Consider the following 17,792-nt stretch of genomic DNA (forward strand, 5'->3'; position numbering starts at 1 on the left):
CTAAAAGATGTATAAGTTACTTATTTGTACAAAGGTGTGTACATAGAAAGAAATCATGAAACTATAATGATAGACTAGTATTACAGCAAGCTTGCCGAGTATAGATGGCATTTATAGGTAGTGCTTTCAGTTACTGGGAATGACACAGAAGAGGCCCTGGAAGTTAGCTGTGATCTCATATGCACTCCTTCATTTATGAACCGGGTCTCATAAGACAATTTTATTGTCAATCTGGCAGTAGTTGTGAACAGATAGACAAGGTTCTCCACCGTTTAGTTTCTAGTGATGTCAGAGAAGACAAAAATGCATTGTTCTTTAAAGGCTTTGATGTGAGAGTGTGACATGTGGTATGTGACGTAATACAGGTTATGTGTGTTAGAAGAGTTGTTGCAACGTTCACATTTACCTAAGGTGGTCAAGAAGGAAACATAGTGAGGAGACAATATTTGAGCAGAGATTTTATAAAAGGGTTCTGTTGGTGTATTCGATCGGTACGATAAATAACCAGAACAGCTCAAGAACAGTTCTAATTTAATAATTGAAAAAAGGGGAACTCACTCTAGAAGAGTGGGAGGTCCAAAATCCAGGAGGATCGGGCGAACACCGCATAGAGAGAGAGAGCGCCTGCGCCTGCATCTCCAGGTTTTTCTACCTGGGCTCCAGGCGGCCACACCCTAACCAGATGTGATTGGTTGAGCTTCCCCATCAGAGTTTCCTGAATTATCCTGGGGATAAGTATTCAAATATCTACTCATCCCACATAAGACATCTTACAGGTCCAAGAAAGGATGCTACGCAGCTCAGGTTTAGAAAAGCAGTGAATTTATAGGGCCTACTCACATGAACACGAAGAGAGTTTGCTCAAGGCGCATCTGTGATATTAAAAGCCCACATCGCCATGGAGACAACACATAAAAGCTGCATTCTTTCAGCTCCCTGCATCCCTTGCAGGTAGACCAGCCAGTGGAAATATCTCCTTCCCCAATTTCTACTAACTTGGGAAGGACATGGATCTTGTGTCTTTCAAGGGGTTCCAAAAGTTGAGTTCTATTTAGTCCCTTGGTCCTTTTAAGTTTACTTTGCTTTGTGGATGTTAAAGCCTTCCTGTAGGACAAAATGCGTAGATGCAGCAGAAACGAGCATATGACAAGAGCTAATACAGTAGAATTCCAGACAAAAGCAGCATGTAATACAAAGTTTGTCTCGAAATTATACTAAATAGCAGAATGAATTGCTCCTGGAGTAGAGGTGAGAAGGGAAGAATAGTAAAAACCAATTTCACGGAGGCAATGGGAAGTCAGGCAGTGTGATACATTAAGGTCTGTGGTTCCCTTCTGGATGTCAGTCTGTAACTGTGTATCACACTGATTTTTGCCATTCAGATTTTTTTTGCCATGACTTGAGAAGGCATAATAGAAAATATACCTGATCAGACTGTTGCCTTTTCCTTCTACCACTTGACCTCTAACAATGTCCTCTCTCTCGTCCACACACATCCTTTCTGCCAAGCACAAATGTGCCCATGCCCATTGCAGGGGAGAAATCCATCTGCCTAAGTAGATAGTCCATAGACCTGGAAGATGATGGAGCCTGTGAACTGCCCACATGTCAAATTCGCTTATTAAATAACCGTGTTTCCCGGCTGGTTAAAATACAGGTCTCTCTTTTTGTTTAATGGCTCCCTCAGGTGGACATTTATATATGCAATCCATTGCTTTCCTTCCTAGCTATCTTTCAACCTCTATTGTAAGAAGTGTGAGAGTTTGGTCCTCATATAAGAATGCTGAATCAGAATGTGTCTTCAGTTAATTCGTACTCATATTCAAGATTCATTTCTGAGGATTGTCTCTGCATGATTCTTTTCCACTCTGTGTGCATGTGTCAACATGCTTCACATGCGTTTCTAAGATGGAAGTAACTGTGATCCAAAAGAAGAAGACTTCTCATGAAAGCTGTTCTACTTCTTTACTGCCCAGGTTTCATAATATGGAAAAAATTGGTAAAACCACTTATGAGACTAGAAATCCAAACATGCGGATTCTGTGGAACTCAATATTATAATAAATAAATTATTGGTTCATAAATTTTTAAATCTTTTTGAAAGTTTGAGTAAAGAATATATGTAATGTTCTTTTCTTTGCCTTGGAAATACTGTGACACTTTCTACATGTTTGACATTAGAAGATGTTCAAATATATTAAGAAAAAGACTGTTTAGAAGGGAATGGCAATGTGTATTTCTTGTGTTTTCTTTCAGTTTTTATTTTGTTTTCTTTTTTATTTCCTTGCTTGTTTTCCTACAGAGAGAGAAGAAGGTACAGAGTTGGATGGATGAGGGAGGTGGGGAGGATCTGAGAGGAAATTGGGGAGGAGAAACTGTGATCCGAATATATTGCATCAAGAATTTTACTTTCAATATAAAAATGGAAAGGAAAAACACTGATATACTTATAAGAAAAATCATAAGAAAAATAATCAAAATTCAGCTACGCAAGTCATTAGTTCAGTAGGCCAAAGTAATTAGAACAGTTTGAAAAAAAACATAAAAATTCTGGAAAAAATTAAGGAGCTAGAACACCACTAAAACAGTATGCATTCACTACATCCAAACTTGAAATAAAAAATGTCAGTTAAAATGCCATCCATTTTGAAAGGTAGATCAATAGCTCAGTGGAGCGAACAGAGGACTGTTGCATACACCATCTCATCTCTATCTCTCTCTTATTCTGAGTTTAGAGAAATCAAGTGTCTAGGGTTCCTCCCAAATGTGACCATACTCTGCACTCATTTATTAATTTGCCTTCTACTTAGGTGCAAGCATTCCTGTCCTGACTCTTTGGTGTAGACATATGCATCTTGTTTAAAGATTTAGGAAGGTGAGTTTATGGAGGATGAAAAGAATGTAATATTTGTTGTATGACTTATTAGCAAACATGGATTTAAAAATAAATACAACTATGCATTTATATATATATTTATATACATATATTTTATATAATATTTAATAAGCATTATATAGTTAAAACTGTCTTAATTTTAACTAAAACTTTAAGGTTCTTATAAACTGATATTATAATGGAATTGAAAGTGAAAACGTTCTAAAAGCAAGTTAAGTTGGAATGACTATTTCAGGATGGAAATTAACTTATGAACGCTTTACTGTGACTGGTTCCATAGACAGTGTGGAATGCTAAGAAAAGTCTATGTATATCTTTCTTAGGATCTAATCTACATGGGAAGTAGAAAATGATAAGATCTCCTAAGTAAATTGGGAGCAGGGGGACCTTGGGAGAGAATAGAAGGGGAGGGGAGAGGCAGGGAGGGTAGCAGAAAAAAACTGTAGTGCTCAACAAAAATCAATAAAAAAGAAAGAAAAGTGATAGTCAATCTTGAGGACCCTCAGCAATCCCAAACAATATCCTCAAGTCTCTACTCAAATGCAGTAACTACAACCCAAGAACCATGCAATTTGAGTCACTGATAATCAAGACACTCTGGGGTAAAATACTCTTTAGGGAAGTTCAAATCCATTAAAACTCCTTTGAAAATAGAATAACGTTTTCTGACAGATCTGTCTCTTCATCCTACTTCATTGCTTTCTGAACTCATATACAACCGGAGGCACTCATAGTGTTTAACCAAAATTTGTTACACAAATTTCATTCCTCGTGGTTCTTTTCCACTGTAATTCTTGACATGGAGGTTTTTAAAATATGTGGGTTTGTCGTCTACATAAAACTGCAAGTATATATCATCATGTTAGAAATAAAAAGCAAAAAAAGAAATTGGACATATCATGCCTGACTGAAAGCCTGTAAATAGTGTTAGTATTTTGGGATGGGACGCATTGGCGATTTAGATAAACTGTTTTCTATAAAGCATAAAACCAAATTTACTGTAGATCCTATAATTTTCTCAAAAATCAGCCATACTGACCACAGAATACAGATGGGCTATCAAGCCAATGGCGTGTGGTCAACAGAATATTTTGGGGAAAGAAAAAGCAAAAAAACAAAAGTCTCTGCAATTATTATTTCCCATACTCAATTAGGTCATGTTTATTCTTACCAGTGTTTCCTATATTTCTCCATTTATGGTTATTACAGGGCCTTGCTTGTGAAATAATGAAACACACTGCTATAAAAACATTAGGGTAACTTAGAGGAAACCTAACTTTTTTTTTTCCACGTTGGATGTTGGCTGATGTTATTGTTGGTGATTTCACTTACTTCCATGATATTTGATATTTTTCAAATATCTATATTTATAAATTAATTTCTATGGAAGAAAATTGAAAAGCATACCAAGTGAGAATTTTAAGGAAACTGCATGAATGTTGCCATGTTTGAGAACATTATTAGCACTTGATATATTCAGCTAATAAGACAGTTGGCTATAATAATGTTTTTTGTTTCATTTTTATATTTGTTAATGTTTTATTTTTGATTGCTTTGTTACAAGACCACAATAAAAATAAAGTTTAGACCAAGCATATTTTTCTTTTCTTAATTCAGTAGTTTTTCATTGATGTTTGGGAGACTGAAAAGAATTTACAGGATAAAAAAGCAAACACTTTTGATTTTTGACCACTGATATTATGATCCAATAGAATTAAATGAATCAGTTTATTAAGGGTTGGATTTGTCTAGGACTTTGCCGGAGGCACTGATGATTGGAAAGGAATTTTTCCTTTTCTAAAACCAGGCACATACTTGGCAAGGCAAGTAATTGCTTGGGGCCAGGGACTTGGAGAAGCTATGGTTTAGGTCTCCTACTCTATCCCCCCACCCTCAAGGTCTGTGGTCCTCAGTCTGGGCTGCTGAGTCTGTGGCACACTTAAGATATTCTTTGCTCCCTCTGTGTAGCATTACTTGGTTAGCTTCCTGCTAACTTTGTCCCATTGTGTGTTAGATTTCTGCTGATTCTTGGTTTTCCCCCTGCAAACTGTATATATAAGATGTTGTACATTTTTTCCAGCATAATATTTTTATTGATCATTTGGGGGTTTCACATAAAGCAAGTCGATCATATTCACTTCCGATACTCACCCATCCTCTTATGGCCTGCCCCATAGCCCCTCACAAGTAAAGAATAAGAACAGAAAACAAATACCTAATCCAATCTGTGTTACTTATATACTTACTGAAGCATGGACAAACTCCCAGTACCAGCTCCTTAAAGAAAACTGAGTCCTAGCTGGGAGAAAACCTGTCTGGAAAAACAACAATAACAACAAAAAAAGAACACTGAGTCTGTTGGACCCTAGCGTCCAATCACCAAGGAGGAGGAGTTACCCCAAGAGACCATCTCTCATATCACAGCTGATGTAAAAGCACGAGGATTTTATTAATTCTGTCATGACAGGGCCTTCTAGCAGTCGGGAGGCTAGAAGACCCTGAATGTCTGGTACAGGCTATTTTTAAAGGGAAAAAACCACAGAAGGAAGGGGTGTCTAGAGGTTGTTCTTTAACTATTGTGATTGGCTTATTCAAAAGGGCTATTACTAATAATTGGCTGGAGAGTAGTTGCCAGATCAGATGAGGTAAAGGAAAACATCTGAGGGTCACTTTGCCCTTTCCCAGGGCCTAAGTCAAAACATCAGTCACTGAGACAATACCTAAGGGTTATCTTGCCCCTGTTCAATAACTGAGTTCTATTTGGAGAACATTCACAAGGACTGAGGGAGATGATGGAATGTTCCAAACATTTCAATACGTGTGTGGGCAGTTGTTAGGTCATTGGCTTTAGCCACTCTAGGCTACAGGAAATTGATTTAGTCTAAAAGAGAAACAGAGCCAGGTGGTGGTGACTCACACCTTTAATCACAGTACTTGGGAGTCACATTCTTTTAATCCTAGCACTAGGCAGGTGGAGATAGGAAGGGATATGACTAGGCAGAGAGAGGATTATAAGGCGGGAGGAGACAGGAGCTCATAGCATTCAGTCTGACATTTTCTAGAGACTGCATTCAGTTTAAGGATTCATAGAGACAGGATAGCCCATTCAGTCTGAGGATTTGAGCTACACTAGATCAATTCAGAAATAAATCCAGGTGTTGGTGGTCTACACCTTTAATCCAGTACTAGGAACTCACACCTTTAATCCCAGAACTAGAGGGTATATATAATGGAAGAAAAGAGAGACTTCTTAGTTTACAGTCAGCCTTGACAGAGGTTAGACTTCTCTAGTGCTTGACAGCTTTGCTTTTCTGGCTTTTGGGTTGAACCCCAATTTCTGTCTCTGGAATTTTATTATTTGTACTCATATGTGCATGCTAATACACATTTCCACAGAGACACCCTCACATATTTAATATTTCAGCAATGAAAAAAATGCTTAATTCATATTTGTAACTATTTTACATTAATAGAAAATGTTATTTTATAAAATACCCACAATCTTTAGCTACAAAAGCAATCTATTATGTACTTTAACTTTTAACTTGCTTTCATTTAGGAAGGCAAAGTTTTACTCAATATCAGTAATTTTCTTTTAAAAAGTAATAAAACTGTATTTCCATATGAAGCTGAATATTATCATTGCATTATTCACTCAAAATTGTTTCAGAATTTTGATGGGAATTACACTGAATCTGTAGATTGCTTTTGGTAGGGTGACCATTTTTGCTACATTTATTCTGCTGATCTATGAACATGGAAGATGTGAAATCTTCTTCAATTTTTTTCTTCAGTGGCTAAAGTTTTATCATACTAGTCATTCACTTGCTTGGTTAGAGTTAGCTCAATATATTCTATTATAAAATTTATAAATACATTATAAAATGCATATCAAGATATATTATTTGACGCTATAGTGAATGGTGTTGTTTTCCTGATTTATTTTTCAGCCTTTCATTTATATATAAAAGGGTTACTGATATTTTTAGCTTTTTTCACCTACCATATTTTATTTTATTTATTTATATTTTTCACTCATTTTATTTTACATGACTTTTGCACATATATTAAGGCTTTGAGGTTATTGTTTCATGGGATTCTTAAATGTGTGAATGAGGAGGAAATCATGCCTATATCTGATTCTCATGTCTTTTTCTGGGCTCTATTCCATCTGTTTATTTTGTTCTATTCTGCTGATGGGTTAGCTTTTGTTATATTATATTATAATATAGTGTAATGCCTTAAAAGCTGTTTGCTTTCTAATGATACACAGAAAGGGGGTGGATATGCATGAAAGGGGAGGTGGGTAAGAACTAGAGAAGTAGAGAGAGGAAAAAGCATAATCAGACTTCATTATGTGAGAGAAAAGTCAATTTTCATAAAAGGAAAAAAGTAAAAAGAATTAATAATAGTGATCATTATCTATTTCTCATAGAACTGAAAGCATTCAGGTTTTAAATTACAGGGTAGTGAATATTTATAATATACAATTGCAAAATAAAAATAAAGCGCTTTATGGAACAGGAGTTTCAGTACTGAATTATTAGACTGGAACATAACATAAACCCAATCTTCCAGCGATAAGAAAATGTGCTACTGCCCTCTTCTGGAAGAAACTTAAATGACAGGAACTTTACATGTACAGTTCAAAATGGAGACAGAAAAATATTATCTAAGCACTTTGATTTGTTCTTCTTTAGTTTTTTTGTTTATTGTTTTGTCTTATTAGTTAATTTAATGAATTTGAAATATATTTAAAAATTTGTTGTTTTCTTTTTTGCCTTAGAGTAATTAGTACATTATTTGAAGAATATTCTTTATCGCATGGTCTACTTCAAACTTGTCTTTGAATAAATGAGACACAATGGTGAAGCTTTTAAGCTTGAGGACATGCCTGGGAATGATAGTGCACACCTTTAATTCAGCTCTCAGGGAGAGGTAGACTGAACTCTTTTATTTTTTTTCTTTTATTAATTTTTTTTTAATTAAAAATTTCCGCCTTCTCCCCACCTCTCTTTTTCCTCCCCCTTCCCCCACTCCCCCGGCCCCACTCCTCTCCCTCTCCAGTCTAAAGAGCAGTCAGGGTTCCCTGCCCTGTGGGCAGTCCAAGGTCCTTCCCCCTCCATCCAGGTTTAGGAAGGTGAGCATCCAAACTGGCTAGGCTCCCACAAAGCCAGTACATGCAGTAGGGTCAAAACCCCGTGCCATTGTCCTTGGCTTCTCATCAGCCCTCATTGTCCGCCATGTTCAGAGAGTCCGGTTTTATCCCATGCTTTTTCCGTCCCAGTCCAGCTGGCCTTGGTGAGCTCCCAATAGATCAGCCCCACTGTCTCAGTGGGTGGGTGCACCCCTCGTGGTCCTGACTTCCTTGCTCATGTTCTCCCTCCTTCTGTTCCTCATTTGGGCCTTGGGAGCTCAATCCATTGCTCCAATGTGGGTCTCTGTCTCTGTCTCCATCCATCACCAGATGAAGGTTCTATGGTGATATGCAAGATATTCATTAGTATGGCTATAGGATCGGGCCATTTCAGGCTCTCTCTCCACAGCTGCACAAGTACCTAGTTGGGTACATCTCTCTGATCCTCTGGGAACCCCTCTAGAGTCAAGGCTCTTTCCAACCTAATTAACCCAATTAAAAAATGGGGCACTGAACTGAACAGAGAATTCTCAACAGAAGAAATTCAAATGGCCAAAAGACACTTAAGGTCATGCTCAACCTCCTTAGCGATCAGGGAAATGCAAATCAAAACAACTTTGAGATACCATCTTACACCTGTCAGAATGGCTAAAATCAAAAACACCAATGATAGCCTTTGCTGGAGAGGCTGTGGAGTAAGGGGCACACTGGTGGGAGTGCAAACTTGTGCAACCAGGAAATTTGGGATCAACCTACCCCATGATCCAATAATACCACTCTTGGGAATATACCCAAGAGATGCCCTATCATATGACAAAAGCATTGGTTCAACTATGTTCATAGCAGCATTATTTGTAATAGACAGAACCTGGAAACAACCTAGATGAACTCTATTATTTTTAGGCAACCAGGTCTTCAAAGTATTTTTTCCAGGCTACCCCGGACTATATAGTGAGACACTCTTTCGAATATATATGAATATATATACATATATATATATATAATATACCTACACATTATTATGTAATAAATACACATACATTATGTGTGTGTGTGTGTGTGTTTGAGGACAGATTAATAATTGGTTTGGCACTTAAATTCTAACTGATTAACATAGATGAAAAAACTGGATGAAGCAGAAGATAAGACAATGTCCAGAGACAGAGGAGATAATTCAGTTAATAAAGCACTTACAGCCAACTATAAAGTTAAAGTCCCCAGCAACCCTTTCAATGACCAGGTATGGTGGCATGTGCAAAAGTACCAACTCTGTGGAAGCAGAAACAGGAGTGTCCTGACAGCTTGTTGACCATACATTGTGGCCAAATAAGTGAGCTCAGCTCGACAAGAGTTCCTGTCTCAATATGTAAAATAGAAAGTGAGAGAGCAAAACCTTTGCCTTGGACCTATAACCTCTATATACATGCATACACACATACACACACACACACTCACACATAAACATATAAGTATACATAACCACATAAACACACACACTATAGGGGCGGGAAAAATGCAGGCCCATTCCCACATTGTCTGGTGGTCAGAGAACCTGAGAGACTTACAGGTGCAATTTGCACCTTCCACAGGGGCAGTGGTCACCTGACTTCTCTTGAAGTCAAGCAAACTCAGAGCCATCCTAACAGGTGGTCACGATATGCTAATATAATCCTGCTGCTTCCACTGTAACTATAAGGTTACCTGGAGAGTAGGTGTTTTCAGCCTACGTGGCCAAGTGTTGACCAAGTAAATATGACTTGACTCATTCCTGCTACCTAGGAAACAGAATGGTAATGAAGCTTTTTGTTATCTTCTCCACCAGTTTACGTTGATATAAAAGCTGTTTGAAAAATAACCAGGAGGGTGGATTTCTGGGTCTGAATAATCCCTGAAAGTCCCTCCCAATACTGTTGTGTGAATAGTGTCTTTATTTTTTCCCATGCCTCTACGCTGGTAAGAAATGTTTTTTGTTTGTTTTTTTTTTGTTTGTTTGTTTGTTTGTGTTTTTTTTTGTTGTTGTTGTTGGAACTGGTCCTCAACAGCACACACAGAAACAAACAAAAATTATGCTAAGGTAGGAGTGAAATCATGTATTTTGTGCCATTATTGTTCTAGGTTCAGAGCTAATGATGCTATACTATTAGTCTGCTATGCTTTCAAACAAATCATCATGCTTAAACACTCTCATCTTTACTTCAGATCTTGAAATATAGACAAGGAGAAATTATATAAATTAATTACATAATAGCATGTTGGTGTTGGCACACTAAATGCCACACTTTAATCCGAGCACTATCACTTTGGAGGCAGAAGCAGGGAGATCTCTGAGTTCAAGGTCATCCTGATCTTTACAGTGAGTTCCAGGACAGCTAGAGCTACACAGAAAAACCCTGTCCCCAAAAAAATTATTTTTATAGTTGTTAATTATTTTTATAGTTATTAATTGTGACCTATGAAGACTATGAGAACATCCTCAAGGACGGTGCTTTATGTAAGTTCCTATTTAAACCTTTCACTGTGTTAAACACCATGTTTTAAACCTTTCACATGTTTCACAGGGGGAAAATGCATCAAACACAGAAATTTGGAATGACCAACCACATTCAATCCACAGCAAACACACAGATATGAGCTGTCCTTATATTTTCAACATCTCCTTTTTTTTTTGTATTCTTTCATTCAATAATGTTTCACCCTTTCATGCTAAATGTTATGAATGTTTTGGAAATACAGTTCTGACCAAAACAGAATTCCTGACCTTTGAGAATTCATTGAGTAATTTAGGAAAGAATTTTAATATAATGAGAGGAATGTTCTTTCAAGGACGAGAAAGAATGTGATCAAAGTGAATAGATGCATTAAGGAAAGTACCATCTAAATGAGAACTGAAAAGTGGATTGGATCTAAACAAAGACAGAGAATAGAATTGTCACAAAAGTGAGCACAGGAAATAGAAGGGTTAATTGAGAGTTCAGAGGACTTTATTAAAGAGCAGCAACAACTGTCCCATGTGCTAGCAGAGAGAAGAACTGAGACAAGATCTGTCCTGAAGAAAGTCAGCATTATCACACAGAGCTGACCCTCAAAGAAGTGGAGAGACTTTGAATGTTTCTTCTGCTTTTATAGTTCTTTTTTTTTTTTACATAAAATACTGTAAGGTGCTTCTAGTTTTTGTTCATTTTTTAAAAAAATAAACTTTTATTTTATGTACCTGCACTTTCATGCAATTTTTAAAGAAAATGTTTCATTTTTATTAAAAAAGTATTTTCTTCCTGCCCTGTGGTAAGTCCTAGGTCCTCCCCCCTCCGTCCATATCTAGGAAGGTGAACATCCAAACTGGCTAGGCTCCCACAAAGCCAGCACATTAAGTAGGATCAAAACCCCGTGCCATTGTCCTTGGTGTCTCATCAGCCCTCATTGTTCGCCATGTTCAGAGAGACCAGTTTTATCCCATGCTTTTTTGGTCACAGTCCTGCTGGCCTTGGTGAGAGGGAGGGGGAGAGGAGTGGGGGGAGGGGGAGAAGGGTGGGAGGAGGGGGAGAAGGGTGGGTGGAAGGGGAGGGAAATGGGAGGCTGGGAGGAGGTGGAAACTTGTTTGTTTTTTTTTCTCCTTTTCTCAATTAAAAAAAGAAAGAAAGAAAAAGTATTTTCTTCTAATATTAACAGGTTTGACTTCTAAAACACATAAAATAAAACTTAAAATATTAAAATATAGACTTATAAAATATCAAGAAATTGAACGCAATGTATTGATCATTTAGTAGTAGCTCTGCCCACTAGTATAGATATTTGTGATTACTCTTAGATAAGTGAACCAGTTTTCCCTCTGTATCTTAGGTATTTTTTGTATCTTAGGTATTTTTTGTATCTTAGGTATTTGTTGTAAATCTCTTACTGTGGATAAAGCATGACTCGTTTTTGATAAATGATCTTTGAAAATAAATAGAACCTCTTAAAATATAGGAGCTATAAAATATATATATTCACAAAATTTTTAATAGTACATTCAGAGGTTCCAAAAAATTTAAACCTAGAGACTGAAGAACCGGTTAAGAGCACCGGCTGCTTTCCATAGGACAGGGTTGGATTCAATTAACACCCACATGGTAATAAACAACTATTTATAATTCCAGTTCCAGGGGATCCCACACCCTCACATGGACATGCCAGTGGGCACATGACCAAGGCATGCAAATAAAAATAAATTAATTTTAAAACTCGAGTCTGATACAAATAAGGGCAATATTTGTGTAGAAAATCAGGATTACTGGACTGTTTTTAAAGTATAATTTTAGTGTGATCATTCTCTTTAAAATTCAAGTCCGTCTTGAGAACTCATCAGTAGCTGATAGACAAGCTGCTCAAGCCTAGCTAACCAGTGATGGACACCGGAAAGGAAAGCAGAATCTTCAATGTGTTCCTCTGCCTAATGCAAATCTTTCTTTAATAGTGTTACAGAGGCAATTAAAAGAAAAGCAAAGCTCAGCCACATAAAAAATATTTCCTCTTCTCTGATGACCGGCATGATAACGTGCGAGTAAAAAATGCTACTCAGTGTTTTGCCAGACAAACTCTGTAATAGTTAATCATTCAGAGCAGGTTGTTAATGCCCAAATTATTTTTCTTTATCTCTCTGAATTTTATGCCATAACATTACTTAAAATAATATGATCATAATAAAAAGCAATACTTGTATATAATTCTTGAATTTCCACAATGATGATATTTATAAAAAGTTAGGCACTTTCAATTTGTCATGCCAGAATCAAGCAAAACGAAACTCAGAATTAATACACATCTTATTTAACATCACCATATACACTAAAAATGTATGCCTTTCCAGCTGGACTGTGACCGAAAAAGCATGGGATAAAACCGGACTCTCTGAACATGGCGAACAATGAGGGCTGATGAGACACCAAGGACAATGGCACAGGGTTTTGATCCTACTTAATGTGCTGGCTTTGTGGGAGCCTAGCCAGTTTGGATGTTCACCTTCCTAGATATGGACGGAGGGGGGAGGACCTAGGACTTACCACAGGGCAGGGAACCCGGACTGCTCTGTGGACTGGAGAGGGAGGGGGAGAGGAGTAGGGGGAGGGAAATGGGAGGCTGGGAGGAGGTGGAAACTTGTTTTTTTGTTTATGTTTTTTTTCTTCTTCTTTCCTCAATAAAAAAAAATGTATGCCTTTGATCAACATTATGAAACATATGTTAATTTCTGGTCATGACTCCGATCCTAGAACTAACTGCGTACGCATATTGAAAATAAGTTATCTGGTTAGTCTAACTATAGCAAAAAAAAATAAACAACTGAAACCTGTGAAAACCTGAGGTTTCACATAGGATTATTTTCTAAAATAAGGTAGGAAGATAAATAGCAAGGTGATTGATTACAGCGAGAGTGTATTATGCTATTGGATGAGTTTTTACATTTTAATAATAAAATGTTTACCTACATGTTTAAGTTAGGATTTGTTGGAATGTAACTATGTTATTAACAACTGGGAAAATTTCACTATTGAATAAGAAAAACTTCCTTATGTTTTATGGCTATTAATTCCTGTGATGCACATTCTTGTCTTCCTTAGCACAAAACCAAGTGAACCTGGAAAGTTTGTTATCGCTTCCTAGTAGAAAAAAAGAGAGGGTCTAATGTTTGTAGCCAATCCATCTTCCTGACAACCTCCCACTGCCCGTAATCATGGGAGAAACTAGAGTGGACGGAAAGTGAAAAGCCGACTGAACGGTAACTGCATGACGTAAATTCCATGTTGCTATTCATGATCGAGCAGGACTTTTGGCAGTGAAGTTGGAAGACTGTAAGCATGTTCCAATAAACAACCCCTCATCATGGCTCTATAAACAAGTCCAATAAATTCATTGGTTTCCCACAAAAAAAAAATAAATAAAAGGAGTGAAAAGAAAGCTAATGCTGAGCAAATGTGATATTGTAAACATCAAAGAGGTATAGAAATGCAAATACATCTTCATGTCATCATATTCTTTTTTGTTTGTTTGTTTGTTTGTTTGTTTGTTTTGAGACAGGGTTTCTCTGTGGCTTTGGAGCCTGTCCTGGAACTAGCTCTGTAGTCCAGGCTGGTCTCGAACTCACAGAGATCCGCCTGTCTCTGCCTCCCGAGTGCTGGGATTAATGGCGTGTGCCACCATTGCCCGGCTCATGTCATCATGTTCCATCACCTAATGATGATACTGCCTCCTAAACTGAGACTCTGACCTCAGCAATGAGGGCCTTTTCTCCCTCAGCCTTTTTATTCTCAGTACTGCGATAAGAATTCTACCATCTTTCATTCTGCTTTGTAACTGCCAAGAGACATCCCTTTAGCCATGACACTCCTAGATGTAAATTTAGGACATAGCTTGAAGTGTTAGAAGAAAAAAAAGTCAATTGATTCAAATTTTAGCTTTAGGGAACAATTATCTCCAATTATTAACTTTTGTTGTTATTGTTGACAAATACCAAAGTAGCTGGGGAGAGAACAGATAAAGTTCTCACAGGCAATTAATATAGGAAAGGGGAATTAAGGCTAGGGAATTAATAAGGAAATGTGATATTATCTATATTTTAATTATAATTGTCATGGCACATTGACTTCCTATTTATAAGGAGCAATGTTGATCTTTATTTACTTATTTATATCGAGTCAGGGTATCTATTTAGCACAGGCATTCTTACATCACACTTTGTGGATTGTGTTGAACCTGAACATGCAGCAATTCCCTGCCTCATCTTCTGAGTACTGGCAGCACAGACAAAAACCACCGTACCTTGCAGATTTTTATTTAACAAACGCTGAAATCAGGGCAAAGACTAACCGAAAGAACATCTGAAGAAGTGACAACATGACAGTACAAAACAAAAGGACATGTCTCTTTGCTTTAACCTCTATACCAATGTTTCTCGTGCTGCAAGCAGGAGTCTTAGAATGAATTTCAATTGTTCTCCGAGTCAAAAAACACACTTCCTGCATTATTCTTAATTAGTTTGAGAATAAGGGATGGAGATCTGTTTTACTGTATAAGGTATGATCCCAAACTATAAACTTTGCTAGAAGAGAAATGAAATCAGCCCCTCACAGAGCTCTTTCTGCTGCAGCACCCTACAGAAAATTGTAAGGTATGGAAGCAGCATAAGTGTCCACCAAAGCACCAGCAGAAAAAGAAGTAACAACTTTTATATATAAAAGCAATGTTATATATAAAATGTAAATATTATTTAGAAGAGACAGAGAGAGAATGGGGGGAGACTGTCATCTGGGACAACACTGAAGAAACCAAAGAAATGAGAAGATCCAGAAACAGATAGCTAAATATTATTTGTTTTCACTTATGTTTTAGCTTTTTTTCTTTTTAAAACAACCATTGTAGTTAGAAACTGAGCATAGAACAATGAATTACCAGCAACAGAGTAGAAGAAGAAATGTAGAAAAATAGACATGCCGTTATGAAAATGATTAGAAATGGATATTAAACGTAGAGGGCTCTTATAAATCATAGGCATTAACAGGGCAGGCCTGGGCATGCATATAATTCAGTGGTAAAGCACTTGCCTTGATTGTGTGATATGCACATAGGTTTAACATCCAGTAAGGAAAGAAGAAAGGAAGGAAAGAAAGGAATCTGACTATAATTAATAAAACTGCATTGTGCATTCAGATTATTCTATTGTGTTTCCGATTCTTTATCTAATGCTATAGATGAAAAAAAAATGAAGCAACCATTCAACTCTAAACACAGTTTGTTAGAAATTATATGCCCTTTTCCATACTTTGAAACTGCATAAGAGCCACTCATCAATCAATAAAATCGATTGTTTATTTGTTTGTAAAGTGGTGGTAGCCCTGCGACTTTGTTGATCCCACTGGAAATGTGATGATTACTACAAAAGGCTCAAGTGCTGGCTGAAATTCAAGACGACCTTGCTCACAAATTGCAAGAGGCGCAATCCTGTCCAGGTGATTCAAGGAAAATCAACGAGGAACACAAACGCCATTGTTTAAACTTCGTTTATTTGTAGGTTAAAATGTAATGCCATACAGTTTTAACAATCACTTAAAAAAGGATTTGTATTTGCATAAAATGAAGCAAAACAGAAATATATGAAATCAAATACTATCTTGCTTCAGGTTTTCAAATCAGCACTTAGAGTCCCGATATGCATCTCTATACATTGTAAGTATATTATATAAATATACTGTAAGTGATCTCAAAACCACAATAAATATTAAGTAGGGTTTTAGGCACACGGCATAAGAAAAATGCAGAGTCTGCATAATTCTAGAGAGTGTGGAGCAACGCACTCTCAGGTCATTTTCACCCACCTATTTTACACAATATATAGACAGCCATCACATGTGATCCTCTGTCACCTCCGCATCTAACATTCATCCAGCATTAGTGCCTTCTCACTCACTCTTTGATATTTTGTTCTATATGGCTGTCACATAAGAAAATACTTCGAAGTCTTCTTCAATTAAATGCCTAAATAAGTAGAGCCTATCTACAGAACATACTCATGGAATTATGCAGAGAGGCATGGACTCTCACAACTGTTCCAGGTAATACTGGGACTTGCTCTGAAGGCAAAATTATAAATTTTGAGATATACCAATGATTTTAAAATTGCCAATAATATTAAATTCAGAAATCATTAGAAACTGAGGTAACACCTGTTTTCTTTTTAAAGAGATAGAAATACTTGAAAATATGCCAAAAGTATCGTTTTTTTTTTTAAAAAAAAATCCTGGCAAAATATGACCTCAGTCACTGTCAGCTTTGTTTTTAACCATTTCTGTGCAAATGTAAACTGAGGAACACTCTTCTTAGATGACTTTATACTGTTGGGATTAAAGATCACAGCCATGGACACCTGAGATCACCTTCTGATGAGTGAAGCCCAATGCTTCTCATAGTAGAACCAACATCATTGATAAAAATGAACCACGCCGGCAGGCTGCTGCCATTTCAGCTACAAGTCTGACTCTGGCATATCAGGCATGTCCGCCATCAAATACCCAATCCCATAGCGTCCATTGGGAGCGGTGTCCAGTGTCGGGGAACCACTTTGTTTTCGATAGATATTTTTACCAAAATTAGGCGACGACATTTCGCTTGGTATCTTGCCGTGAATGAGACTGGCGTCATCTCCTTCCAAGTTTACAGGCTCTTTCAGGACTCTTCCTCTCTTGTAGGTCACAGAGGCCAAGTTACCGGAGCTATCGTCTATGAGGTTGCAGCGACGAACAACGAAAACAACAGGGACGGGAAGTATTGCAAGAGCCATCAGAGAGAAGCAGACAACCATCCCCCACACCGGGTAGCTCAGAAATTCTTCGGAAGCCTGGTAAAGTCAAGGAAAGATAAATATCAACCATCTTCTTATGCGCACAGATGAAAGCATTATATTGGTCTTGGTTTATAAGTCAGGTTCTCAGATAATCGTTTCACTTGCTCTGACTGACAGTAAGTAATAGAAATGACATTCAGCAAACTCAATGATTAAAAAGTCTGATCATTAATATTTTTTGTTTCTTAGAATTCTGCCCTGACCCCGTTAAACTTGAGGGAACCCAAGGAGGAGATAAAGATAAAAGGGAGTGGGAAAAAGAGAGAGGGGAGGTAATTATCTCCCAACTGAATGCTATCACATCTATTAGTTTAGGAAAAACCAAAAGAATTGACAATAATTAGGAAAAACTATCAATCACTAAGTCTGGGGGTACTCTGTTACTAAGCAAC

The 17,792-nt window shown here is 37.2% G+C and overlaps 1 protein-coding gene across 1 annotated transcript in view; it reads right to left on the reverse strand.

Moving 5' to 3' along the window:
- Positions 1-16,789: 16,789 nt before the first annotated feature.
- The window catches only part of Slc6a15 (solute carrier family 6 member 15), a 48,646-nt gene continuing 47,643 nt past the window's right edge, over positions 16,790-17,792 (reverse strand). Inside the window, exon 12 of the mRNA XM_041676709.1 lies at positions 16,790-17,394. Within this exon, the coding sequence (XP_041532643.1) occupies positions 17,023-17,394 (372 nt within the window). The 3' untranslated portion in view covers positions 16,790-17,022. The remainder of the gene's footprint in view (positions 17,395-17,792) is intronic.

This window comes from Microtus oregoni, unplaced genomic scaffold (genome assembly GCF_018167655.1).
Source record: "Microtus oregoni isolate MIOR12 unplaced genomic scaffold, Mior012 000001F_ref0000356, whole genome shotgun sequence".
Taxonomy (NCBI): domain Eukaryota; kingdom Metazoa; phylum Chordata; class Mammalia; order Rodentia; family Cricetidae; genus Microtus; species Microtus oregoni.